At 37.7% G+C, this 27548-nt stretch overlaps 3 protein-coding genes across 3 annotated transcripts; 2 read left to right on the forward strand and 1 right to left on the reverse strand.

Annotated features, from left to right (window-relative positions):
- Positions 1-494: 494 nt before the first annotated feature.
- On the reverse strand, positions 495-9216 carry capn9 (calpain 9). The gene is made up of 20 exons (XM_052545342.1): positions 8919-9216; positions 7489-7558; positions 6605-6723; positions 6383-6516; positions 6103-6271; positions 5939-6022; positions 5779-5864; positions 4826-4903; positions 4443-4603; positions 4153-4310; positions 3855-4063; positions 3295-3331; positions 3088-3168; positions 2230-2287; positions 2083-2147; positions 1881-1949; positions 1675-1753; positions 1474-1590; positions 1251-1309; positions 495-951 (listed from the first exon to the last, which is right to left on the reverse strand). Exons 1-20 carry the CDS (start codon positions 9123-9125, stop codon positions 925-927), a joined length of 2067 nt encoding a protein of 688 aa, XP_052401302.1. The 5' UTR covers positions 9126-9216; the 3' UTR covers positions 495-924.
- A 3218-nt stretch (positions 9217-12434) lies between these two features.
- On the forward strand, positions 12435-20680 carry nup133 (nucleoporin 133). The gene is given in 18 exon segments (XM_052546063.1): positions 12435-13815; positions 13890-14031; positions 14697-14765; positions 14846-14874; positions 14877-14968; positions 15045-15356; positions 16167-16257; positions 16342-16500; positions 17324-17417; positions 17419-17560; positions 17641-17760; positions 18317-18416; positions 19605-19656; positions 19658-19694; positions 19781-19861; positions 19944-20017; positions 20104-20192; positions 20413-20680. Coding segments are annotated over 17 exon segments (1701 nt in total). The 5' UTR covers positions 12435-13815; positions 13890-14008; the 3' UTR covers positions 20550-20680.
- A 2559-nt stretch (positions 20681-23239) lies between these two features.
- On the forward strand, positions 23240-27454 carry LOC127949120 (actin, alpha skeletal muscle 2). The gene is made up of 7 exons (XM_052546061.1): positions 23240-23384; positions 24720-24859; positions 24955-25279; positions 25653-25814; positions 25903-26094; positions 26194-26375; positions 26968-27454. The coding sequence occupies exons 2-7, from the start codon at positions 24731-24733 to the stop codon at positions 27109-27111; spliced, it is 1134 nt and encodes a 377-aa protein (XP_052402021.1). The 5' UTR covers positions 23240-23384; positions 24720-24730; the 3' UTR covers positions 27112-27454.
- The last annotated feature ends 94 nt before the right edge of the window (positions 27455-27548 follow it).

Genomic DNA, 27548 nt, shown 5'->3' on the forward strand with positions numbered 1-27548 from the left:
ATATTTTCTATCTATCTATCTATCTATCTATCTATCTATCTATCTATCTATCTATATATATATATATATATATATATATATATATATATATATATATCTATATATATATCTATATATATATATATATATATATATATATATATATATATATATATATATATATATATATATATATATATATATATATTTGGTTCATCTTAAGTTAGACAGAATGTAACAATCAGGCAAATATATTAATTTCAAATTAAGAGGAAAAAACAAACACAAGACACGCAACATATAGGCCTAAAGAAAAGAAAGAAACGCGTTTGTTAGTTTTAATCTGATCAGATGATATTTTTCATTTTTGTTTATTCATTTATTTGCTTGATTGATTTGTTGAAAATGTTTAATTTCATTAACCAGTAATATGCTGCCTATTTAGTTCATTTTGTAAAAAAAATTCCTTCCTGGTGATGAATCACTGAAAAAATGCTTTGACCTTGTTTAATATTAAACAATGATTTTTATTAAACACATTTCAGTTATTTGATGCTCTATTTCAGCTTCTCAATAACAATAGTTGCAGTGATTGATTGTCATTTAAATTCATTTATATTCCTGATTTTGTTCATTTATGCATGAACTTTATGAGATGAAAACTTGGCGCTTTAGCAGCTCTGTGAATAATACATCTTGCAATAATTACAGATTTTGCAACATCCATAAATGGTGAATATGCCTCAAATCAGAAAAATAACAGTAAACGTGCCATCAAGAACACAACACTTGAGAAAGTAATCATATAAAATCTTTCAGATAAATCTGTAGTCAATAGCAATGGGAAAGACCCCACAAACAAACAAAAACGTGTAAAATCTGTTCCACATAAGAGTGAAAATCCACAGTGGCATCACATCGTTCCTGCTGGATTGTGTTGAATCCTCATATGTTCATGGACAACATCAGGAACTGTGAAGAAATGAAGATTTGTTTATAACATTGACATGTTAGAGTTATTAAAAGGAGTAACATTACTTAATAAAACACATGAAAGCAGCTCAAAATGCATGAAACATGAATTTTGAAAGCAATATGTGCCTTAAAACATTGCCTTAACGTTGTTAAATAAGGAAACTACTAAGAACTAGCTTACGTTTTTGACAAAGTGGAGAACTGTTGTAGTTCATGTATTGCAAATAAATATAAACAATGCTTTTTTATGTCTACAAAAAGGTAAAAAAGAAAAGAAAAAAAAAGTGATGTTTCACCTGCATCATGTTCAGACTGATCACTCCTTTCTTTTGCTTATCTAAGGCCAGGAAGACTCCTGTAACATAAGTCAAAATCTAGATTTAAATACCAGGTTTTATTTACACTCAACATGTTTTGAGTGTTGGAATGTTCTGAATATTAATAATAAAGAAGAAAAAACACAGAAATACACTCAAAAGTAGAGATAAGACTTTTAGTTGATGCATCATCATTACGTACTGAACATGTTCTCCAGACGCACGATGCATGTCAGGTAATCATCAAAATCAATCTCAAAATTTTCATCTGCAAACCGTAGACCCAGCAACTGCAAAATCTTATTGTTCAAATTCATGCCTGAATGAAGAAAACACAAACAAGGTCAGAGAAAACACTGATTTCTAAATGATTCAGTTTAAATTTCACTATGATGACGTTTACCTGCAGCATTAAGAGCACTGCGCAGCTCGTAGGATGACATGCGTCCAGAACGGTCCGTATCGTAAGACAGGAACAGCATCTACAACAGCACACGACACACGTTCACACTTTCTCTGTGGAGGTTTCATTCTGAGAAATAAGGTGATATTCTGGAAGATGGTCATTGATGACAAGCTAACAAGTAAATGTATGATCCTGTAACTTACGATCCAGTTCTTCAGCTTATCCCAGAAGACTTTGAACTCCTCGAATTCCAGCATTCCGGTGTTATCCGCCTGGACTCGGTTCAGGAAAACTCAGCAACAGTGGCTCAAAATAATACTCACGTATCAGATGTAAAATGTAATTAAATGTGATTAAACTTGAGGCAGAAGTGGGTTAGTTTAGACTAATGAGTTGAGAGGATACATCCATCAGGTTGATGATGCTGTGGCAGGTATTGAGGGTCAAGCCATCAAACTTCACCTCTTTCCCTGCAGAGAGACAGCTGCATGTTAGCTCTTTATGGTATTTCTGGTTTTGGATTGAAACGCTTGTAAACGGTGGCAGACTCACTTCTGCTCAGAACATTGTTCAGCACATGCTGCAGTTCTCTGGCACTGATGGCTTTATCCTTCAAAGAGACATGAAACAGTGTAAAACACACAGTAATCCACAATCACACCAGAGGAGGGCGAGCTCGGGCTGTGTGGGATTCCCAAACATTTCCCCAGCCTAACTCCTTTGTTAATGTTTTAATAATTTAATAACACATGCTATGTTCATGGCTCTCCAATCTCAGTTAATGGTCACATGACGTGCAGGTAAACAAATAAGATTTTTTTTATGCTGTTCCAATTGTGCAAAAAATCAGTTGACTGCTTTGTTTTGTTCTATACATTTGTATTTGTCTACAGTCATTGTCTAATTGTTCAGGTAAATCAGTATAAGTTGACGTATATGTTGTCTGTTGGAGTCATCTTAATCTATCGTCCTGCCATCTTTTTCTCTGTTGTTTTTACTGTTGTCCTTCTTGTCGTTTTGTTTCATCATTTTATTTTATTCTGTTGGCCTGTTCTGTCATCCTTACTGTCATCTCATTCTTTCATCTTAATGTTGTCTGTACTGTCATCATGACATTAGGACGACAGAACATAACGACAGCAGGATGACAACGTCAACAGACAACATATACTGATTTACCTGAACAAGTATGCAATGACTAGACACAGACAAATGTATAGAACAAAGCACAAAGCAGTCGACTCACTTTAGGCACAAATGGAACCCCATATTTTTTGATATCTTGATTGTTTTTATTTAAAATTTGATTGTTTACTTTAACGTCACATTGTTAGGATTTGATTAATTGTTAGTTTGTCATCTAGGGTTGAAACCCAGCAGTAAACAGACTGGAGTTGATCAGTTTCTTACCGATCCGGCGATCTGTTCGAACAGTCTCCTCAGGCCCTTCTCCTCATCCGTCTCCTCCTCAGGTGGGTTTGGCTTCGGTGGCTTCGCAAATCAAACACACATGCACACACACTTTCAGCATTCAACATCAGCGTATCTCAAATGATTTAATGTCCAGTAAATGAGTCTTTCCCAGCTCCCAGCGAGACTATAAATGAATCAACTCACCTCTGGCAGATCTGCTTTAATGGTGTTTCCCATCTCACTGCAAACACAAAACACATTACATCGTACAGTCATCTGGTGTAAAAATACATCTACGGGATATAATGAGTATTTTCATTTGAGTGGACTTAGAGGAATTACCTCACTGACTCATAATACTTTATTTTTTTTATGGAAATAGTTTTCCAAAATACCATGAATGAATAATTCACTATAATTATAATACTTTTATGATTAATGCAATGCTAGTGAAATGCATGCACACATTCACAAACTAAGATTATTTGTGAATAATCGTGCTGTTATATAAAAAGTTATTTGACGCACAGTTTAATATAATGCAATGAGTCATATAAAGTCATGTTTTTTGGAGCTGCATCATACATTCGGTATGATATAGCTGCATTAATATTCTTTTAAAATGTCTCCTTTTGTAATCTTAGAAAAATAACAGCATGGGAGTTTTGAAAGGCATGAGTAAATGTGAGCAAACAATGACAGAACTTTTCTTTTTTTCTTTAAAATCCTGCTGATAACACTGGAGAGTATTTGCATGGACATACATGGCTCCAGCTTTGTTCTCGGAGAAGATCCGGATCAGGAAGTCAGCCTCGTGGTGCGGCTGGAAGGTGGTGGGCACCAGCAGGTAGTTTCCCGGCGGCAGTCTGAAGCGCTCGGACACCTCCCTCATGTTGACGTAAGAACGGCTCCGCGCTTTAGAGCCGTTGTAGCGGAAAAAGTCCTTCCCCTGGTGATCTTGATCATCAGGAGCCTAAGGTTAGGTGAGTGATCAGGTCAGACTTCAGTGGAGCGAGAGGCACTACATGAAGGTCTTCCAACACAGTATTACATCTCCCTCACCTCGTAAATGGCAAAGCCGATGGTCTCCAAATCAAGCCCCTCTTTCCTGAGCCGACGGCGGTTCTTCTGCAACAGGGCCACGATGACACTGCACATCTTGTCACCATCATCTGGATGGTCCAGACGGAGCTTGAACTGCGGGTTTGTCCAGAATGTGTCTGAGAAGGGAAAACCGAGATCAAGAGCAACACTAATATTGGTCTAAACAACTGTAAATAGTACAATTTCTGGGCCTCATGCATAAACTGTAGCATGGGTTAGCATTTTATGATGAAGTCTATGATACTGACCGATGTAGTTCCTGCATCCTCCAGCGGTGGAGCCCCTGATCCAGTTGCCCTCGAACAGATTGACTTGCCACTTCTTCCTAACGTCGTCTGACAGAGAGTCAGCAGTCAGGTTACAGATCTCGATTTTATCGTAGTTGGCTTTGAAGTCCCCGAACTCAATCCTGCAACACAGCAAGTCATGTTAGTTCACAATACATCTGAATGAGCTCGCCGAGTCAGATCATCCTGCTTCTCATGTGGAGCGATTCTTTAAGAGCAATCAACCTGATATGAACTTCTTCTGTTCACTTTTAAAGCCCCTTGTTACATCACATGGGTGTTTTGAAAGGCACCACCAAATAGAGTGTATTATTATTGCTCTGAATGTGATGGGTCACACATACCAGAACTCTCCGTCATCCAGAGAGTTGTGCAGCAGCCGTGTCTTCTCTGAACTGTCGATAGCGTTCCATTCCCTGGAACTGGAAAACAAGATTTAAAGAAAGAACACAAGAGCATCAGAAATTAAATAATAATAAACTTGCTGCAGTGTTGTGGCTCTTTTTTTCTACATATTAAATAACTTGCAACCCAGAGCGCACAGACAAAATGCAATAAGAAATGCTGTTGTTATCTTGGATTCTAGGTGCTTGATGCTTGGGAACACATTGAGTTCTGTGAGGTAATTAAACCAAATTATTTTAAATCTAGTGCTGTGGAATGATTAATCTCAATTAATCGCATCCAAAATAAAAGTTTTTATTTACATAATATATGTGTACTGTGTATATTTATTATGTATATATAAATACACACACATGCATGTATATATTTCAGAAAAAAACTATATTTATATTTTAAATATATTTATATATATAATATAAATGACATGAGTATATGCACGTAAATGCATGCAAATATTTGTGAAATATTTACTGTATGTCCGTGCATTTATAGATACATAATAAGTACACATATTACGTAACTTAAAACATTTATTTTGAATGCAATTAATCACGATTAATCGTTTGACAGCACTATTGAATACACAGTTGAGGTTCATGAGTCACAGAAGTGTTTTTCTTGCGCGTCCATGAATTCATTCGGTAAATGTGTTTCCATTATAGTTTTTGTGCATGTTTTCTTGTTGAATTAAAAAGTTATCCACCTCAGTTGAGTTTACATGCATTTTCCAGCTTATTTCATCCCAGAAATCACATAAAAAATAATAAGTTGGAAACATAGGTAATTGTATGGACATCTGTATGATGTTTCTTAATAATGACTACTATTATGAGTTTTAAATCATGTTTAACAAATGTACTTCATTCAAGTGTTGCCATTAGTGGATGCTTACTTGTCGCTCCAGGGTCCGTTCCACTCCACCTGACCCCAGGGGTTACGAACACGAATCAGCTGGACCTTTGATCCTCTGTAGTTGACCTGAGGAGACGAAACAAGACGTAAGAGATAATAAAGAGACAATCAAGAGTGAATCTATGATAATGCTTAGTTACCTCTTCCACTCCAGTGATGGAGTAAGCGTGGCCTTTAACCAGACCGGTAGTGGTTTGAGCTTCAGATTCAGCAGAACTTGTGATCTAATGATACCAAAACACAAACATCTGGGATTTAGGAACAGCTGCTGATCTCACTTTGAATCCAACAAAGCTTCGCTTACATCAATGGAGCAGCCGAGCATGGATCCTCTCTCCACGGCTTTCTTGAGGATGAGGAAGAGGTTTGTGGGGGCGTTCTTCGTCTCGTACATCTCGCCCACGCCGCCCGTGAAGTCCTCCATCGCCTCCATGGTGCTTCCTCCTTTCAGGGATTCATAGCTGCCATTCAACCTGAGAGAGAAGCGCAGGAGATGATTGACTTACGCAAACAGGTTCGACGTCTCAAAACCAGATATGACAAGACGTCAAGGCGTATCTTGTTTTGTAAACTCAAGTGCATACTTGGCATAGGCCTTCTCCAGAAGTGCACTCCAGAACTCAGTTTGGTCAGCGGAGTGGACGAACACCAGCTTGTTCCTCACACACGGGAGTCTGTCGTCCACCACCACGTCCAGCCATTTATTATGCTGCCAGAACTGCACAACAAGGGGAGATGGTTAGGGTTGGAGGTCATTGGGAAGCTGTAGAGAGAGAGAGGGAGAGAGTTCAGAGAGTGGGATTTACCTGGAAGTGGAAGATTCCAGCGTAGCCGCGATCAAAGTCCTGGTCATGAGGTACGACCCGTTTTAGAGTTTCCTCATGGAGGGTCAGGGAGGCAATCGCTGCCAGCAACCAGCAGTCTCCTGCGTGGCCAAACATGAAGGGCAAGAGATCATATTACAGTGTTGAAGCATTGCATTTAATGCATTGCAAGTAATGCAAGGTATGTAATCAGACTACTTTCCCAAGTGACTGGTAAAGTAATGCATTAGTTTTACATTTACAACTATATATCTGAGTTACTTTTTCAAATAAGTATCCCAAGTTACTTTGTTTTCCCATTTATTCACTGGCATTTTGTTCAGCCTAAAGTTGATCAATTTCACTTTTGGTGAGAAAGGGCCCTTAAAGTTGTCAAAAATATAACTTCTGGGATTAAAAAAACTATTAAACGAACCCAGCACAGGAAACAAAAAATAATGCAAAAGTAATGTACTTTCCATTTTCCAGATCAGTTACTTTTTCATGGAATGTAAATCATGCAATATTGTAATGCATCACTTTTGTAAGTATCACTAGCTTGCTCTATTCTTTTTCTATTCTATCTGTTTTCTTTTTATTTATTATATTATTTAAAAGCCCTTGCTACGTGTACTGCATTTAAGCTAACGGAGACTTGTTATAGCATCATTGCTCTTTTGTTGTTTTTGATTGCTTCTATTGGCCTCATTTGTAAGTCACTTTGGATAAAAGCGTCTGCTAAATGAATCAATGTAAATGTGAATACGTAACTCTCCCCAACACTGATGCATTATTTTATTCTTTGGCAATTGGAAGTGTTTTGCTCAGATTAGGGTTTCATTTTGTCATAAAACATTTTATTAAGCTGAAACAACAGGAAAACATACCCAGCTGCCCCTGACAGATGTCTGTCCTGGTGGCTCCTCCTGTGATGAACTTTGGGTCTTTGCAGATTTCCTGAATTTGAACAGATATCAGGGGAAAATATCAGTCTGTCAAATCAAATAATATCCTTCTGTATGCTTTCCCTCTATCTATCATCCATCTTGCAGAATTGAAGAGATCAGAGAAAAAAAATGATCTGTCATGCTATCTATCCATCCATCCATCCATGTTAAGAGATGTTCTGAATGCAATAATGACAGAAGAGCTGGGTACTGTAGGTTGTTTATACAACAGTTTTTAAAATTTTTGTACAGACATTTCCAGAAGATTCAACACGTCACATGATCTGCCGTTACTGTAGCTCTAATGCAGTGTTTGATTAGAGACAGAGACAGATGTGTGAACGCCGCCCTTGATGCCTGTGTGGGGTGTGTTCACATTCTAACGCAAGCCCACAATCTTCACGAGCTGCATATCTAAGGTCGCTCTGCAGGAACGCCCTGGAATGAAATGCAGTTGTAGTTTCATTCAGAGGTTTACAAGCATGATGGAGGGGTGGGGAGCATCTTAGATCATTCTTTACAACTACTGGCAACCAGTTCTTAAATTCAACCAAGTAGTCTATTCTAGAAGAAAACCTACATCCACTTTCCATTCAGTCGCTCAAGACTAAATAAACAATGCACTCCGCACATGCCAAAATTCCTTCGGCATTCCTGACCTACTGCATGCAACAGTCTCCAGTGGCTTCACGACTTCAGAAATGTCCTTCATGCACAAATATGACCTCTGTTGTGATTGACATTTAAAGGGACGTGAAATGTCAGGGATTTGAGTTCTGGTGTGTTCACAAGGCGGCCAGTCGGCTGGGTTCAACTTGCACGACAGGTTTTAAAGTGCCAGAATCCCATTCTTAAACTTGCTACTTGCACACAAAGGTAAAGTCATGTGATGTGAAGGTCAAAAACTATGTTAATGTTTTAAGAATGTGCATAATACTACAGTTGTAACCATTATTAATTACTAACCGTAAAACCACTTCTATTCATTCATCTAACATCCATCCGTACTTGTACAGGAGGAGCATCACAGAGAAGGAAACGCTTCAGATTAGACAGTTCTAGACACTTGTCAACTTAATAGATTACATCAGAACCCATTAAATTCACCCTTAATTCCCTCCGTAGTGCAAATTTATATGAATGGAAAAATCCTTTCTGCACTATGAGATCTTGCTCCATCAAATCCAGGTGGTTTTTCATGTGATTGGGGTCTCATTTGTTGTTTGGATGATCAAGTGCTGTTTGATATTTCAGTAAAGTAAATAAATGTGTCCGATTACCCAATTCATCCTACTCTACTTACTGTATGCATCTCATCCAGGAGTCAAACATGTCATCTCGCAGCATCATGCCTACTGCGGGTCACTTACCCCCGGCCTCTTCCACTCAAAGTTAACCGGGACCCTCTGGCTGAAGAAGAGCGAGTCGTCCACGGCTGGGAAATCTGGATCCTCAAACAGCTTCCCCTTCTGCAAACACTCCAGGCGGAGCTGTTCAAACGTCTTCCCGTCCGCCTGTGTGCTGTTCACTAGGGTCGCCTGGCCAGAGCCACTCGGCAGATTCACGCTGTAGGGCATCTTCAAACGGGCCAAAACCACAGACAGGACACTGGTGACGCTCGTCTGGAGCTGTGAGCTTGAGTTCGAATGTGTGTGTGTGAGATGAATTCAGCCACGCTGGACAGGCTCGTCAGGTTGGCGTCACGCCCATCCAGAGCAGAACTGGTTTGGGTGAAAGCAGCCACACCTGTGTGAGAGGAGGTGGATCGGATCCTGCTCGAGAACTTTACTACGGTATTACTGCAGGAATCAGATCAGAAATATGAAATGTTACAAAAACATATTTACAAGTATCAGAGCGATGCAGAAACATTTCCTTGAAAGAACCAAACAATACAAAGGTCATGTTTTTCCGTCACTGTTAGACAAACATCCCATGATTGTGTGGCTGACCACTAGGACACAAAAAGGAAACCCAAAACAGAGACTCTCACCTTGCTTTATACAAAACTATAGGTTGCAAAATCAGATTCAAGGAAAGTCGTCATTCAGTCCATCCTTGAGCTACAAAAGACAAACTCTGGCATTTATATTAATAGTTTGTATTTTTCTTTAGCTTTTATGAGGAAGTTTAGTTTTTTTTGCAGTAAAATTAAACTCAATCCCTAGTGACAGGAGGAATAAAAACTAGGATACATGACAGCTTCATCATTCATGTTTTCTGCCTAAACTAGGATGAATTCAGTTTATCTGGCTTCCTGGTGAACTTCCAGGAGAACAGTGCTGGATGTGCTTACCTTTATAAACATACAGTAGGCCATCAACAAACAACAGCAACGTCACAACAGAAATTAGCCAAACTGAAAAATACAGACACGGAAATAATGAAAAATATAGTTTTTTTTAATGTAAACAGCAGGCTACACCTCTAATGTTCTTCAGAGGCATCAACACACACCATAACAAAAATGAACCAAAACATCAACACTCTGGCTTTACAAAACACATAAGGTGAATCTCACAAAAACCCATCAAGAACATGTCTTGACCATATTTCGGCCAAAAAAAAAAAAAAATTTATATATATCTTGCTCAAAGAAAATAAACCCTATGAAAATGACAATTGTCATCCAAATTCTTATTGTAATGCCAACAACAATAATAATGATGATGATGATGATGATGAAAATCAAGGTAGTATTTGTTCTCTTTCCTTTAATAAGATAAAAATGCTGTAAATTATAAATTTATAAGTAATATTTTATATTGCCATTTTAATTGCAAAACATCTATTAAAGAAAATAAACTGTGAAAATTATGTCCCAAATTATTTAGTTCAATCAACAGATTAAGAGCAATACAATAAATACAGTTGTATATGGTCTGGCTGACTATGTCTTGTATTAATTTTTCCAAAAATTCTGTCATTCGTACACAAACTTAGTCACCACTTAAATGCTATTACTAAATATTGTAGAAACATAATTTTTCTGTAAAGTTGCTTTATAACGATTTGTATTGTAAAAAGCGCTATACAAATGACAATTTAATTGAATATGGCAATACAATCAAATACAGGATCTCACTGTTTGTTTGTTTTGTTTTTTTGCATTACAGTAATAAGAACTTCGGTACAGGTTTCTCATAATGTCACCATGCCAAATAATAATGGTGCTTAATAATAAGTGGCTTCATTTTACTTATAGGATGAATTCAGATAAACTGGAACACATTCTGCCATTGAGATAACTGGGGGATTATCCTGAATGAACCCTAACCATTTCATCAGATTCTGGGGTGTTTTGACTCTCACTGTTCCTGTTTCTCCCGTGCCGTGCCCGTCAGCAGCAGCAGGTCACAGGACATGAACTGCACATTGAGGAGGTTGCTAGTGCTGCCCGTGTACTGTCCGATCAGCTCGCTGCTGGAGCCGTCGCAGGGGTGCTGTGAATGTCCCAAACCCGCACCGAGTGGTCCATGGAGGCGGAACTAGTCACAAGGGTATTTTTTTTACATTTGAATAAATAATATTTCCAATGATGTATGGTTTGTTAGGATCGGACAATATTTGGTTGAGATACAACTATTTGAAAAATTGGAGAGTGCAAAAAAAAAAAATCACCTTTAAAGTGGTCCAAATGAAGTCCTTAGCAATGCATATTACTAATCAAAACTTACATTTTGAAACATTTATGGTAGAAAATGTACAAAATATCTTCATGGAACATGATCTTTACTTAATTTCCTAAAGATTTTTGGCATAAAAGAAATAATTTGGTCCATACAGTGTATTGTTATCCAGTGCTACAAATATACCCCAGCGACTTTAGACTGTTTTTATGCTCCAGGGTCACATATAATAGAAGTGTATCGATATTGCCACACAAATAATCAGATTTTTGACCAATTAATGCAATATTTACAATATGTTTGATGAAATAGCATTTAAAAAAACAATTCAAATATTTGTTTATAATTCCTTGATTTTACTTAAAAAGTCCAGAAATCTGTGCCAACCTGCAAGATTGAAAAAATCTTGTAAATATGGTTATTTATTAGCATTTATGTCTATTTTAATAACTTATAAAATATCATTGTTCATTTAGTAAAAATAAAGTGTTTAGTGTAAATAAGTGTTCATTCACTGTAAATTATACTGTATTATACTGTAACATTTCATAATAAATCGTCTGGACAAAGACTGTTTGGTTCAAATGAGGGTTTATTTGAATTAAATTAAATAAAAAATAATTTCAATTAATGTAATAGGGGTGTTTGCACTTGATTATTTTATTGCTTAAATGGACATTTAAATAAAATCAGTTCTTATATTAAAATAACAGTAAACAAATAGTACCATGATAAAAAAAAAAGTTATTAGTTATTTAGTTTTACCCCCCAAAAAGTATTATATATATATATATATATATTTCATTTTTCTATCTATTAACATGTAAGTCTAAAATTAAGAGGTAATGCCCATGGTACATTACACTGTATTACATTTCTGTACTTTTGCTTCTGCTTGGTCAAAGTGAAGCTAAAAAATATCAATAATTTTTTATATAATAATAATATTAAAATCCTTGTAATATTTTTCAGGTCAAATAAATAGAGACACATACTAAAACCCATCAAAAGAATGAAAGCTGTCCAGACCCGCACAGTCCTGCAGCGCCGCCTCGTTTTCTTAGGTAACCCGGCCGTGACCTCCATAAACTCCGCCCCCTCTGCCCCATCCACCGCAGCCCATGAGGAAGTGCAGGTCGTGTTTTCCACCTGCACTGTACAGCTGGTAGTCGTTTCTGCACGCTGTTGTCACCTCCACCTTAGACAACAGGAGAAGAAAGACTGATGAGGAAGAAAGCAAAGACTTGTGATGTAGGTCAAGTGGTTATCTTGAGTGGTTTGTGATTTGGAAGTTCGGTGCAGCCCACACCTGCACATGTGTGCCGAGCGCCCAGCAGATGGCGCTGTTGTCGTCGCTCTGCAGGTAATGCTGTACGCTTGATCCGTCAGGTGCACCACATACTTGTGACCCAGGAGTGAGCAGAGTTTAGGGTTTGAGCTCACATCCTGGAAGAGGAAAACAAAAGTTTCAGCATACTGGGAGAATAACGGCTTTACTGCTTTACTACAAAACAATGAACCTATTTTTTATTTATTTTTTTAGCGCCATTAGCTACTACAGCAGTACAGGTATATATATATATACACATTTTATATTTTATTTACTTTGTATTTACATTACATTACTTTTTATATTTTAACTTAACTCAGTTATAATATTTAGTTATATTTTTATAAATTTGTTTTGACTTGTATACATAATTATACAGACAACATACAAAATATAAATATATAAATATACATCTACATTTGTTTTTTAAACTTGTGTGTGTGTGTGTGTATGTATATATATATGTATATTAACATGTTTTCACCCCCCAGCTCTTAATGCATCTTGTTTCCTTCTGGAGCATCAGGGAATGTTTGAATCTTTTTAAATGTTGTGTTTGAGTCCCTCAAATGTCCTTAGTCTGAAAAGATGTATCTCAAAATCATAAAGTCACTGCTGGAAAGGGTTCAAATATGCAAAGATGCTGGAAAACTGAAGAATCTGCAGGACCTTAAAGATGTTTCTGAAGAACGCTGCTCAGTTTAACTGTTCAGAACAAACAAGGGACTCATGCACAACCATCACAAAACAGAAAGACAGTCGAGGATCATCAGGTAAAAGAACACAGTACTAAGAACCAAGGGTTCCCAAACTTTTGAGTGGGGTTATTTTAATAATTTCAGCAATTCTTTTGTCTTGTGGACTAAATGTTAATATCTTTTATGTACAATATCTTACTCAGGACAGTACTAAATAAGAAAATAGCATGCATTGAGTGTGATCTCTCTTATTTTTTGAAAATTACTCATATTTTCACAGATTCTGCAGGGGGTGCCCAAACTTTCGATCCCCACTGTATATATGTATATCGCAACATAATTTTTTTCAATAACAGTGATATGATTTTAAACACCTTTTATGGAATTTTACCCGATCGACCAAAGTTCTTCCATGAGCCGTTTCCTCTTGCTGTTTCAGTGCGGGAGCTTCATCGTGTCATCTTACCGTGGTCACCTGCTCCGGCTCGCTCAGGACTCCTCCGGTAAACTGCACCAGAGACCGGTTCAGCAGGGTCAGGGGATGCTGTCCGGCATCGGACGCAGGGTTTCCAGCCTGTTCGGCATCCGTGGCCAGCCGGCCGACCTCACGGTCAGTGCTGTGTGATGTTTAGAGGTGGAAGCAGATCTTGTGTTCAGACTCTGACGGGACGTCTGGCTCCTCAGGTGTTCAGTGTGCTCTGGGTGAAGGAGACCGGCTGTCTGTACTCTCTCGGCTCGTCTGGACTTAGAAACCTAATTCTACAATTAACATCCTCTTATGAACATCCAGGTCATGGCATAGGATGAGAGCAGATTGCTTAAAGGGGTCAGTGTTTCCTTTCCACAAAAAGTTTTATAATCAGAAATGTTTCTTGAGCATCAAATCAGCATATTAGAATGATTTCTGAAGGATCATGTGACACTGAAGACTGAAGTAATGATGCTGAAAATACAGCTTTGATCGCTAGGGGGAAAACATGTAGAAAACATTTATTTAAAATTTGTATATAATTTTTCACAGTATTACAGTTTTTGTTAAATAAATGTAGCTTTGTTTAGCAGAAAAGAGTTTTTAATTGTTTTTAAACACTTAAAATATGAATTATTCCAAACATTTGACTGGTAGTATAATGGTAAAGTTTTTGTGGAAAAAAAAAAAAACGGTTCTGTTTGTCTTCTAACATTTTCTGACTTTTAGAAATATGTTTTGCTGTTGTGACATTTCTGATTCATGTTTTGCTGTGTTGAAACATTTCTGATCATCATCAGTGTTAAAAAAAACAAATAATATTTTTGTGGAAACTATAATGCATTATTATTTTCAAGATTTTTTAAACTGATTGGAAATCATTTGTTATACAAATGTCTTCTCTGGCACTTTTGACCAATTGAATGCTCTATATAAAATATAAAATATATGAATTTCTTTCAGTTTCTTAATATGTGATATATAGATGTGTGCATATGTAATATCTTTTGCTTGTCTTATAGGACTCAAAGTAACTACTCTGAGATCAAGAAAGGAGTGAATGTGTCTTATCTGGACATGCAGTACAGCAGGTGAGTAATGATCAGATGAGTGTGTAGTGCACAGACAGTAGATGCAGTGTTGTGCAGTGACGTGTTGTGTGTCTCTTCAGAGCGGGGCTGGTGGTGTTGGCAGTGGCGTGGCATATTTCTGCCTGGTCACTCTTGCAGAAAGCACAGCGCCGTCCCCAGACCTGCTCACTGTGGAGGTCACCAAATACAACCCGCCCTTCCAGGTACAGCGTTCAACTGATCAGAGTCTGTAGGCCGAGCGTCCTGGATTGTGAACTGAGCTCTGGTTTCGTGCGTCAGAGTGAGGAGGAGCTGCAGAAGACGCGTGTGGTGTTGCCCGATCCGTCGAGTCCTGCTGTGTTCCTCTATAACGAGGAGCTGGTGTTCGCCTGCAGCACTGGAGCTGGACGCGGAGGACACGTGGAGGAGAAGATCTCCTTCAGCTCTTGTGCAGGGGACCGTATCCGAGGCGGTGAGGTTTGTGCCGGTCTGTCTGTGTTCTTCTCTCAGAACAGCGGGCTGGTTGCTGTTTTAGCGAGAGAAAGTGCTTCCCTGCTGCCTGAGACCATGGAGGACTCGCTCTGCACCTCAGTGGCTGGACCTGGACCTGAGGTCTGGACCCTTAAAGGAGGCCTAATAATATTTTATACTCTTCATGAGAATTATATATATATATATATCTCTCTTCAGGGAACTCCATTATAATATAAAACATTATAAATAAAAAAATAGAAAATATTATATTTTGAAATGATAATTTTGAATTTAGAAATCAGGATTTATTTTTTATACTCAGGACACCTTATTAAAATGTATAATGTTATAGTTTTAAAAATATAAATATAAATATTAATTTAATATTAATATAAAAAGGCCTTTTTAATTATTTGGCAATTTTTTTGTGATTTATGAACTAGAATCTAGCAAAAATATATAATTTATTCATATATAGAAATGTATAATGTGACTTGAAATACAGATATTTTTTTTTTATTCATGGCACTTCATTATACATTTAAATGTTGTAAATGTAAAGATTTATTATATTTAAATATTTTATACATTTTTGTGCATTCGTGAACTAGTTTCTTGTACAATTACAATTATATGTAATTTATGTGTATGTAGACGTTAATAATTTAATTTAAGTGACTTTTAAGTGAAATCAGTTTTATTTTATTTTTCAGGGCACTCAGATATATAAAATATATGTAAAATATAAATTTAAAGTATTTATTATATTTGAAGTATTTTATTTATTATTTCAGTTCGAGTATTTATGAACTAGTCTCTACTAAAAATATATATTTTCAATAAATAAAAATACATTGAAAAATGTCATTTAAAAGGATATATGTAATTTATATGCATGTTTGTTTACATTTATAATGTTTTGATTTATTTAAGGAAATATCTTTTCAGGGTACCCCGTTAGAGACACCACCTAAAATTGACACGGTGGCCCAGGAGGACCGAACTAAGCTGCTGAAGCAAGCGTTCCTGCAGTTCTGCCGGTGAGTGTTTCCTTCTCTTGTGTTAGTGACTGAGTCCGGGCCTGACGGGTGCTCACAGACGCTCTGCTCTGCTCTGCTCTGTGGTCATGATCCGGTCGGAGCTCAGAGCATGGTGGACGAGCTCTTCCCCAGCGACGGAGAGCGAGGTGCAGAGCTGGATGCTGTCGTGACACAGATTGACCTGGATCTGGTGGACGACTTCCCTGCATGTGACCCACGCTGGGCCGAGTCTGTCCCTGACGGTGAGGAAACCTTTCATCCGGCCCCCTAAACTACAACTTCACCAAATTAGAACTGCAGATAATATAGAAAATCAAGAAAACCATGAAAGTGTTTTTTTTTATTAAGTATTTTATTAATTAATCTTTATTAATAAATCATGTTTATATTTATGTAATTAATACATTATATTTACACATAAATCAGTTGTTTTCCATAATTAATTTATATGTATTATTACATTTAAAAAAAATGTTTAATGTTAAATGTAAATTTTAATTTTACCTTTTCTTTTTTTTTTTCTTTTTTTTGTAGAATAAATTATTTAGCTTTTTGTGTCACTTTTTTTTTTTTTTTGTGGTTTATTGTGGACAATATTCCACATATTTGTGACCCTGGAGCACAAAAGCAGTCTTAAGTCGCTGGGGTATATTTGTAGAAATAGCCAAAAATATATTGTATGGGTCAAAATGATTGATTTTTCTTTTATGTCATAAATCATTAGGATAATAAGTAAAGATGATGCTCCATGAAGATATCTTGTAAGCTTCCCACCATTAATATATAAAAACTAAATTTTTGTTTAGTAACATGCATTGCTAAGAACTTAATTCAAAACTTAATTCAAACTCAAATAGTTGTATCTCGGACAAATATTGTCCAATCCTAACAAACCATACATCAATGGAAAGCTAATTTATTCATAAATTAACCCCTTATGACTGATTTTGTGGTCCAGGCACACATATGTGTTATCAAAAAAAAAAAAAAAGAGAGAGAGAGATGGTAAATCCAGAGGTAAATGTTGTTAATAGTGGGTTTGTGCATGTGTGTTTTGTCCTGTAGAGGGCGCTGGATTCACACTGACGTCACTGATCCTGCTGCATCAGTTGGAGGATAAGATGAAAGCTCACCGCTGCCTCATGGACTTCCTGCTTCAGGTTCCTCATCAGAGACACAAGCTATGAGACACTCTGTCATCCTCCTCACAGTCTTCAGCAATGCCTTTTCTTGTCAGCGCTGAAGAAGAGCGACACCGACATACCGTCCAACCTCACGCCTGCAGACGTGTTCTTCAGAGAGGTGACAGACTATACATACATATATGTATGTATGTGAATATATGTATTTTTCTCTGCTTTATCTCATGTTTGTGTCTCTAGGTGTCTCGGATCTCCTCCATCTTTGAGTGTCTGTTGGATGAGGAGGAAAAAGCTTTAAAACAGCATTCGGATGCCTCCATGTGGGCCGAGGTGGTGCTCAACGTCAATGACATTGTCAAGGTACACAGCAGTCTTTCTTAATTATTAATTCCTGCATTCAGGTAATCTTGAATCAGTGGGCCAGGATCAACATATCTAGGTACTTATCATTTGTATCCCATAAAGAGAGAGAATAAACTTGAAACTTGTTAAAAGTTTGGAAACATTATGATTTATGAAAAGTTTCTGAAGAAAGTCTCTTCTGCTCACCAAGGCTGCATTTATGTGCTCAAAAATACTTTAAAAGCAGTGATATTGGGAAATAATATTACAATTCAAAATAACAGTTTTCTATTGTAATATATTGTAAAATGTAATTTATTCCTGTGATCAAAGCTGTATTTTCAGCATCATTACTCCAGTCTTCAGTGTCACATGATCTTCAGAAATCATTGTGTCCACCCTGCAGCCCACAAGATGAAAGATTAAAAGCTTGACATCCTTACAGCTTATATATATAGACTTAAAGCCACAAATCCTCAATTTTAAATTCACGGGGCTCTAAATAATATGTTACACATCATCTTCCTGGTCTCTGAGTTTGAGAGATGAATAATCATCATGTTTTGTGTTGAAGGATATGCTTCAAGCAGCAGCACAGTACCGAGAGACCAAAGCATCTCTGTACAGAGCCCCAGAGAACTGCAGCCCGGAGCCAGAGTACATCCCATGGACAGGTAAACACACCTGACAGGACTTCCTGTTTAGTTTCTGACCCTCACAGCACTAAGTGTTCACAGCAGTAACCCAGGAAACACTATCATTGCTGTTAACAAGCGCCACCTGCTGGCAGAGAGTGAACCTGCACCTCGTCTGCTCTTGGGTTCATGTAGTATAGTTTCACAAAACTAACGTCAGGTCATTCTGTTTTTGCAGAAAAGGACACATTTTAATTTACTGTATAATGTCAAAGATCTCATTTTGTAAAAAAAAAATTGTGAATCGAATCATGATTTGTGTATCGTTGCATCTAGGTATACGCCGGTATCAAATTTTCCAGATGCGATTAATTACTCATACTTTTATCATAGCATACGGTATTAACACAGTATTGAAATTTAGTTTAAAAAAGTGGTCATAATACAGTATAACAAGTTAAATAACTTATTATAACAAAAATACCTCAACATTTAAATACAATAAAGCAATACAGAAAAATATATAAAGTTAAAAGTCTTGCACAGATTAAAGTGCAAAAGAACTGTAAAGACCAATAGGTTTCACTTTACAATAAGACCTCATTGGTTAACCTTAATTAATATGTTAACATTCACAATTAACTCTTAATTCATGTCAGCTCATTAAATAACACAGTTGCAACTTTCGATTTTAACGTGTTTTATAAATATTGGGATTCCTAAGATTAATGAATGTTCAGAATAATTTGTTCATTAGCAGTTTGTTGACTAATTAATTAACTAATGTTAACTAATGAAGCCCTAATGTAAAGTGTGAATGAGCAATAAAGAATCAAAACTTTAAATCATGTTGTAGTCCGGATTAAAATGAAAAAAGAAAAAAAGTTTGAAAATAAATAGCCTATTAAGTCAAAGTATTTAAGTATTTAAGTATTTGGCTGTGATGAACACCATAGCACGTTTTAGAAAGTAGACTTCACATGTGTTAGGAAGCCACATTGACTTTTTGCAACAAATGCAACAAGCATTTTTAGTGTTAGTACATCGACAGAACTTGGAGCTAATGATGCATGTAGACAGAAAAATGGGAGTTGATAGTTTATCAGGCCTAGAGACTAACACACTGAGCTGTGGTTTGAATCGGACATGCATTTCCCTCCCCTAGTAAACTATTGAGCCCTAATTATTTCTGATATATAATGGTTGTCATCTGGTGTGTTGGTGCAGATATAGTGGATCAGGAGCGGTTTCTGCTTCATCAGGAGACTCTTCCTAAACCGCAGCATGCCTTTACTGAGCCCTCGGAACCTCATCGAAGTGAGTAAACCATAAAAATACTGTGCTCGCTCGTGCACTTCCTTCTCATTTCCCTTACTTTATGTCCGTCTTTTCCTCGTCTCCAGCCGTACATCTGCAGGGAGAACCGTGGAGCCAACGAGTACGACTTTAAGAAAGCTCTCGATCTGCTGGAGTACTTGGAGGAGGTATCTGTCAATAATCGACTGCGGTAAAAACAAGTGACTTTTCTGAGCACACGTGTTTCTGATGTGCTTTCATCACCTGTAGGAGGACACGGTTGATATTGATGCCCTTAAACGAGAGATCTTCAGTAAAGCCTTGAAGAAAGACTGGAAGGAGAGGTGAGCATCTCAAAACTAACTCCAAAGAGGTTTTGTTTTACTTGACTATAATGCTCCTGCAGTGACTGACTGATGATTGGTTGCAGTTGGGCATCGTCTGATGATAACGACGATCCTCTAGAAGCAGCCAGAGACAGCACTTTCATCAGGATCCTACAGCAACTCATTCAGGAAGGTACAGTGACTCACTAATCACACACTCTCAGTTGTTCTAGAAGCTTGTCTTGAGGTTTCAAAGTGGTTTAGGCTTATTTGAAACTTGCTTGTAGCAGATGTTAAGTAAACTATATAGCATCTTGCATCCAGAGCATTGGCAACCCAACTTTAGGAGATACAGTGATTGAATTGCTATGCAAAAGCTGCCTCTACAGTCAGCGTGTGTTTTGTGGCCACAGGTGTGTCTCTGCAGTCGTACCTGCCTGACGTGAAGGATCTTCTTCAGCAAGAAGAGCTGGAGAGTCTCAAATCAAAATGGTACTTTGAGTTCCTCCTGCGAGCCAACTATGAGCACTACCTGAAAGCTCATATATGACATTACTTCCTGTTTCTACTTACGGTTGCCTTATTAATGATCCAACTTTGTTTTGTACTGGTTCATAAAAATAATAACTACATGTGATCCCACGCTTGAATTTTGTAAATAAACTGTATTTCTGTCATTGATGTCAGACAGTTCTTGATGGTTTTTTGTTCTTCTGCGAGACTAAGATAGAAGGAATAACAAAGCCAAATGGAGATGTTAGCTTGGGTTTTATGGTGTTTTCTTAAAGATGGTGAACCCAAAATTATCTGGATTGTTAGGCCACACTCTAAGATGTCTGAACGCCATTGCATTAGATAACAAAATATCAAATTAAGCCAAATTTACTCTGCAGAGGTGACAGAAGTGCTTCTAAAGTGGCATAAATGCATTCTATTCAGTAATTACAATGGTATGCTTTGCTACTGGGGCTGAGGAGGGTCAGAGATGGCAAAGTAAGTGGATTCTATGCAAAATGGTCCTTATATTTAATTTTGAGCTGGCACAAAGTTGCATTAAAGTGACCATTTTATAAAGGCACAAAAAAGATAATTTTGTGAAATAAAGCTCATTTGTGTTTGTCATTAATGGACTGTTCAGCTTCAACTTCATGCATAACTAACGCTAGTTTGTCAATTTTTAAAACCATGCACAAATGTTTCGGAAAAGTTTTGGCTGCATTTGCTTGCAGATGTCAGTTGGTTAGACATCTACACGATTCAAAATAAAGGTAAAGTAAAGAACCTTTTTGTCCAAATGGATCTATAAAGAACTAAACGTCTGAAGAAGCTTTCTGTTTCACAAAAGGTACTCTGTGGTGAAAGAAGGATCTTCAGACTATAAAAAGGTAAGAAAGAGATGGTTCTTTAAAGAACCTTTGACTGAATGGTTCTTTGTGGATCGAAAAAAAGCACCTTTATTTTGAAGAGTTTTAAATAGACATTCTTAAGTGTCCAAATTGGGCAAAGGCTTTATTTTTAGTCTTTTTGTTTTCTTTCACTCATCTGTCGCTCCCTCTCAGTCTTCCTCCTCACTGTCCTCCAGCAGCTGCTGTGAAGAGCAGCTGAACTGATGGAGAAGCCCTGAGCTCCTAAAAATAGGGAAGAGAGGGTAAAATTAGTGGTTGTCCGCATTAAATAAGCTGCACTTTACGGGGGTCCTCTGACACCCTATATGGGCTGGGAGCCTCTGCAATCCCTGAGGACACTAGATAAACTGTCTGGAAGTAGAGGAGGAAATATGATGCTCACTTGTTTATGATGTGGCATTAAGCTTGGCACCAAACTTCACTGAGATGCCCATAGGCTCATGCTTGTCTAGGGGTCATCAAATGACTGACTTATTTGATATACACTCAAATAAAAGAAGGTAAAACCTCATTATGATATCCTGTTCTCAGAAAGACAGAGAGGGTTGCTTAGTGTCTATTTTAATAATATTGGTCATTGGTGATACTTCTTTACCAAACTGCCAGCTGATGAATAAGCTTAGGTAAAATATGTTGACTGCAATAATATGACGGTAAAATATGTTCTAGACATCAGGCTCAAGTAGCTTCACCTCCCCTTCATCCAGTTTCTGCTTCTGTTGCTTGCTATGTTAAAGAGAACACTTATCCCAATGCCACAGACTGACTAAATACCTCATTTATTTCAGAAATGCCATTCTGTTGTTCAGTTCATGCACACTAAGCCACTTTTTGCCTGTGCAACTGATTTCAAAAACAGAAGCAATCCTCATTGGATCAGAATATCTACCATGACCTGCATTACTTCTTCTCATTACTGCATTACTCTTTAAAACCTTTTAATGTTAAAATCATTGTTTAGTTTAAATTGCCTTGTTTTATTATGCTGTATTGTAGCACTTTTATATTTTTTTTAAAATGTAAAGTGCTTCTTAAATAAAATTCATTATTATTATTATTATTTTCCAAAAAATGGCCCAATAATAATTTTGCTTGATTTAATACACTGCAAAAATTAACATTTTTTAATCACTCCTGATTTCGCCGTCAATATTTCAAAAAGTCTATAATATCTATATGTGATCCTCATCCTGGAGTAAAAAAACAAGTCTTAAGTAGCACGAGTATATTTGTAGCAATGCTAAAAAACATTAGAATATTAAGTAGCTAAAGATGAAGAAATTTTGTGCATTTCATCCTGTAAATATATCAAAACTTAATTAATGATCAGTAATATGCATTGCTAAGGACTTCATTTGGACAACTTTAAAGGCTTTTTCTCAGTATTTAGATTCCAGATTTTCTAATAGTTGTATCTCAGCCAAATGTTTCCTATCCTAACAAACCATACATCAATATTAAGCTTTCAGGTGATGTATAAATGTCAATTTTTTAAAAAATTGCCCCTCATGACTGGTTTTATGGTCCAGTGTACAACCACAGAAAAATAAGCTATTTACATTTATATATTTGCCATTTACTTTTATCTAAAGCAACTTGTATTATAGCTCGAACTGCATTCATTGACGTTCTCATTTGAGCATTGGTAAAATGTAATGATGAGCGGTCATAACCCACTGGCATGCCCTTATATTGAGATCTAGTCCACAGACGCCCAGTGTTGGCCTCTGAGGGTGGCCCTGCGCCCTCCCGCTGTGGTTTGGGGTCTGGAGCGCCATATATGGAGCCCCTCCGCTCGACCCACTGACACCCAAATATGGACGAGGATCGGGAAGAATTCCATCTGGATGCATGAACATTCCTTGATGGCTGAAGAGCAGGAAAGCAGAGGACGGGTGTATATAAGATGAGCCGTGCGCGTGTCATTGTGGAGCAGGATCCTCAGTTTGACGTGCGACTCTGAGCACAAACAGCCACAGGTAAGAAACTAGAAGAACAGAGCTTCAGGACTGCACACTTCACGATGACAGTGGACGTATTTGATGCTTGTCATTTTACCGCCATTTCGCTTTTGACTTTACTAAAGTCGTAACTTTTTTTATTTACTTAGTCTAGGCTTTCACTGATATCAAATACATTTTTTCTGTATATATTAGCTGTAATTAGTTGTCTACATTTATTTTTTTTAACAAGTGGTCTTTAACAATTAAATCATTGGAGTGCATTTTCTTTTTTTCTTTCTTTTTTTTTTTTTGTTTAGCTATTTTTAATAAATCCGAAACACGAAATTGTAAGCTGATTATGCTGTGGTACACAATTAATTTATCATATATTTACGATCGTATTGGTGCAAATGGAAATACAAATCGTAGGCTTTTTGACAAAATATATATATATATATTTCATTCAGATTACGTTTTACTATTTAGGAAATAGGTTATTACAAGTTACCCTATTTAAAATGTAATAAGTAGTGTTACTATTTCAATTAGCCTGCTTTATTAATGTGACTGATTACATTTGATTAGTTTTTCATTACTTTTCTAATGTTTTCCAGTTTTAATCATATTCTAACATGTAAATCAGGCAGGGTTAACCTACTGAACAGTGATTACTGTTAGACTTAAACAAAAAAAAATCCTTCATTATTAGAAATAAGATTAAAATAATTACATTTTAAAGCACAGCCACCACAAAATCAGACTTTTTAAAGATCGTTCTGAGGTTAATACAGATGAAAACTTCTAGCTTAATAGCAGTGATAGGCTACTGTTTTTGAAATCCAATCTTTGCATAGCTATGACACTAATAATGCCATCAAACACTTAATCTAGAAAAATAGATAAAACAGTTATTAAAAAAATATGTGTCCTATTCTGTGTCCGAAACTCCTGAAACATTGGTATCTCATATTTTAGAGCAATCAATGCAATTATTTTTTTAATTTATATATGGTTGTGTGTGAAAAAACAACGACAACAGACCTTCTTTGTAATTGTTAACATTTTCATAACTGTAATTTAATTACACATTTTTCTCAGTAACTGTAACTGATTACATTTTGTAATTAAATTGTCATTTAGTTACATGCAGCTAGTTACTCCCCAACTACTAACACTGTTAGTATGCAATAATTAAGCAGCACCTTATCTGTTAAAGACTAATATTAATTAATGCAGTTTCTCAATGTAAACTAAACATTTTTTTCAGATTGGTTTGAAAAATGCAGCAAATGTGGTTATGAGTTTGAGTGATAATGATGTTGTCGGGGTTGTAGTGTCCTCATTGACTTTTTCCTCATTGACTTTATGTAGAACTCTTCAAGATGTGTGACGACGACGAGACTACAGCTCTGGTGTGTGACAACGGCTCTGGCCTGGTGAAGGCTGGCTTCGCTGGTGATGACGCCCCCAGGGCCGTCTTCCCTTCCATCGTCGGCCGTCCACGTCACCAGGTACTGACATGGATTTAGATTAGTCATTAAGAGACTGATTGTATGGGCTCTCCTTGGGCTGTTCTGATCGTGTTGTACTCAATGCTCCACTTCAGGGTGTGATGGTTGGTATGGGTCAGAAAGACTCCTACGTTGGAGACGAGGCTCAGAGCAAGAGAGGTATCCTGACCCTGAAGTACCCAATCGAGCACGGCATCATCACCAACTGGGACGACATGGAGAAGATCTGGCACCACACCTTCTACAACGAGCTCCGCGTGGCCCCCGAGGAGCACCCAACCCTGCTCACCGAGGCCCCTCTGAACCCCAAAGCCAACCGTGAGAAGATGACCCAGATCATGTTTGAGACCTTCAACGTCCCGGCCATGTACGTGGCCATCCAGGCCGTCCTGTCCCTGTACGCCTCTGGCCGTACCACCGGTAAGACAACGTGATGCATCATTAGGATATTTAGTAAAGATCATGTTCCATGAAGATATATATATATTAAATTTCTGACCGTAAATATATCAGAACTTAATTTTTGATCAGTAATATGCATTGCTAAGAACTTAATTTGGATAAAATCATTTGATTTAGATTTTTTAGCACCTTTATATTTTCAAATAGTTGTATCTCGGCCAAATATTGTCCTATCCTAACAAACCATACATCAATGGAAACTTATTTATAAATCTCTATTTAAAAAAAATATGGTTTTGTGGTCCAGGGTCACATTTGTGACTAATTCTGCATTCAAACATGCTTACTCTTCACTCTGTCTGACTGATATATTGTTCCCGGCTGTTGTTAGGTATTGTGCTGGACTCTGGTGATGGTGTGACCCACAATGTGCCCATCTATGAGGGCTACGCTCTTCCCCACGCCATCATGCGTCTGGACTTGGCTGGTCGCGATCTGACAGACTACCTGATGAAGATCCTGACCGAGCGCGGATACTCTTTCGTCACAACCGGTGTGTATCTGGTCACTTTTTACTGGGATAGCTCTAGCATGTGGGAAATGGACCAAACAAACAACTCTTGCTTTGTCGTCCACCACAGCCGAGCGTGAGATTGTCCGTGACATCAAGGAGAAGCTGTGCTACGTCGCCCTGGACTTTGAAAACGAGATGGCCACCGCCGCCTCCTCATCCTCCCTCGAGAAGAGCTACGAGCTTCCCGACGGTCAGGTCATCACCATCGGTAACGAGCGTTTCCGTTGCCCCGAGACCATGTTCCAGCCTTCCTTCATTGGTATGTCTGAAAGCATTGAAAATGGTTTAAAACATTGAAAATTGTCTTACTTTTTAGTCCTCCAACCGATTATATGCTCTCCTCTAAACAATTGCACAGGTATGGAGTCTGCCGGCATTCACGAAACCGCTTACAACAGCATCATGAAGTGCGATATTGACATCAGAAAAGACTTGTATGCCAACAACGTCCTGTCTGGTGGAACCACAATGTACCCTGGCATTGCTGACCGGATGCAGAAGGAGATCACAGCCCTGGCTCCCAGCACAATGAAGATCAAGGTAATAGAGCCTAGAGCAAAAAAACTCTAGTTTGGCTGAGTTGGTTTTTTCCATGTTTACTTTTTTTTTTTTTTTACTATTTTGCATTGTACTTAGGTCCACTTGTAATGTTATCAAAAACACTAATGACATAATTCAGAAGTAATTATGCAACTATATTCTGTCCTGTTTTCACTCCCCCTCTCTGTTATGATTGGCTAACACATAGACAGTCTACGTCCTTCACAGATGATCACAGATCATCTTTATCATTTAGTTTCGACCTGCGTTTGACGCTCTTGTTTACATTACATGTGTGAATCGGTGGGCGGGGCTTAACAGGCAGTGATGTAGAAGCAGGCGTTGATCTTGCTCCGTGGAGGCGGTGCTTATTCACACTATTACACCAGAAAAGAGACCCATTCCACAAGCTGTTATTTTGGCAGACTGTCTTCAATTTGATCTGTTTTTAGACTAACGAGAAATTTTTATAGCACTATGACCTCTTATATGCCAAAAGAGCAAGAGCGTTTGGATTTCTCAGTTCATGACCCCTTTAATACCACAGACTAGTTTTCTGAGTAAAGTTTGATCTCTTCTTCCTCCTCTGTAGATCATCGCTCCCCCTGAGCGTAAGTACTCCGTCTGGATCGGCGGCTCCATCCTGGCTTCCCTGTCCACCTTCCAGCAGATGTGGATCACCAAGCAGGAATACGACGAAGCTGGCCCCAGCATCGTCCACCGCAAGTGCTTCTAAGCGGCTGGCTCATCATCCTATGTTCCTGCTCAGGAACCAAGCGACGGCACATTACTCCTGTGGACAGCTTTTCTACAGTTGTTATCAATGCATTGATGTAGAAGCGAGCAGTGAAGGCATAAACTGAGAAAATGTCAAGGGAGAGAAAAATACCAAGTGCTCTCATTGCACACAAATGTATTTATTACTGACTTCCATGGCTTGGTATTTTAGCGAATGCTGTTTGAAATTGAAGGACCCTGCTCCCTTAGATTCCATTCGTTCCACTGTAAACCCGGTCCAGCTGAGGACCAACACAAATCACACTTCAACAGACAAATAAAACTGAAAATCTATTTTTAAACATGGTATTCGACGTGGATATTTCATTTCAGTATACATTATCCTAGGTTTCAGCCCACACTGAGACAGACTAAACGATATTAACCCAACCTCTC

Source organism: Carassius gibelio, chromosome B1 (genome assembly GCF_023724105.1).
Source record: "Carassius gibelio isolate Cgi1373 ecotype wild population from Czech Republic chromosome B1, carGib1.2-hapl.c, whole genome shotgun sequence".
Classification (NCBI taxonomy): Eukaryota; Metazoa; Chordata; class Actinopteri; order Cypriniformes; family Cyprinidae; genus Carassius; species Carassius gibelio.

Bases quoted from the DNA above. Each gene is read 5' to 3' on its own strand.
- LOC127949120 (XM_052546061.1), top strand. From the start codon at position 24,731: ATGTGTGACGACGACGAGACTACAGCTCTGGTGTGTGACAACGGCTCT. The intron at 24,860-24,954 runs GTACTGACATGG...GCTCCACTTCAG, and splicing joins TCGGCCGTCCACGTCACCAG to GGTGTGATGGTTGGTATGGG. The intron at 26,095-26,193 runs GTATGTCTGAAA...ACAATTGCACAG, and splicing joins GTTCCAGCCTTCCTTCATTG to GTATGGAGTCTGCCGGCATT.
- capn9 (XM_052545342.1), bottom strand. From the start codon at position 9,125: ATGCCCTACAGCGTGAATCTGCCGAGTGGCTCTGGCCAGGCGACCCTA. The intron at 6,023-6,102 runs GTAAGCGAAGCT...TGGTATCATTAG, and splicing joins TGCTCGGCTGCTCCATTGAT to ATCACAAGTTCTGCTGAATC. The intron at 3,332-3,854 runs GTATGTCCATGC...TTGTGTTTGCAG, and splicing joins GAGAACAAAGCTGGAGCCAT to TGAGATGGGAAACACCATTA.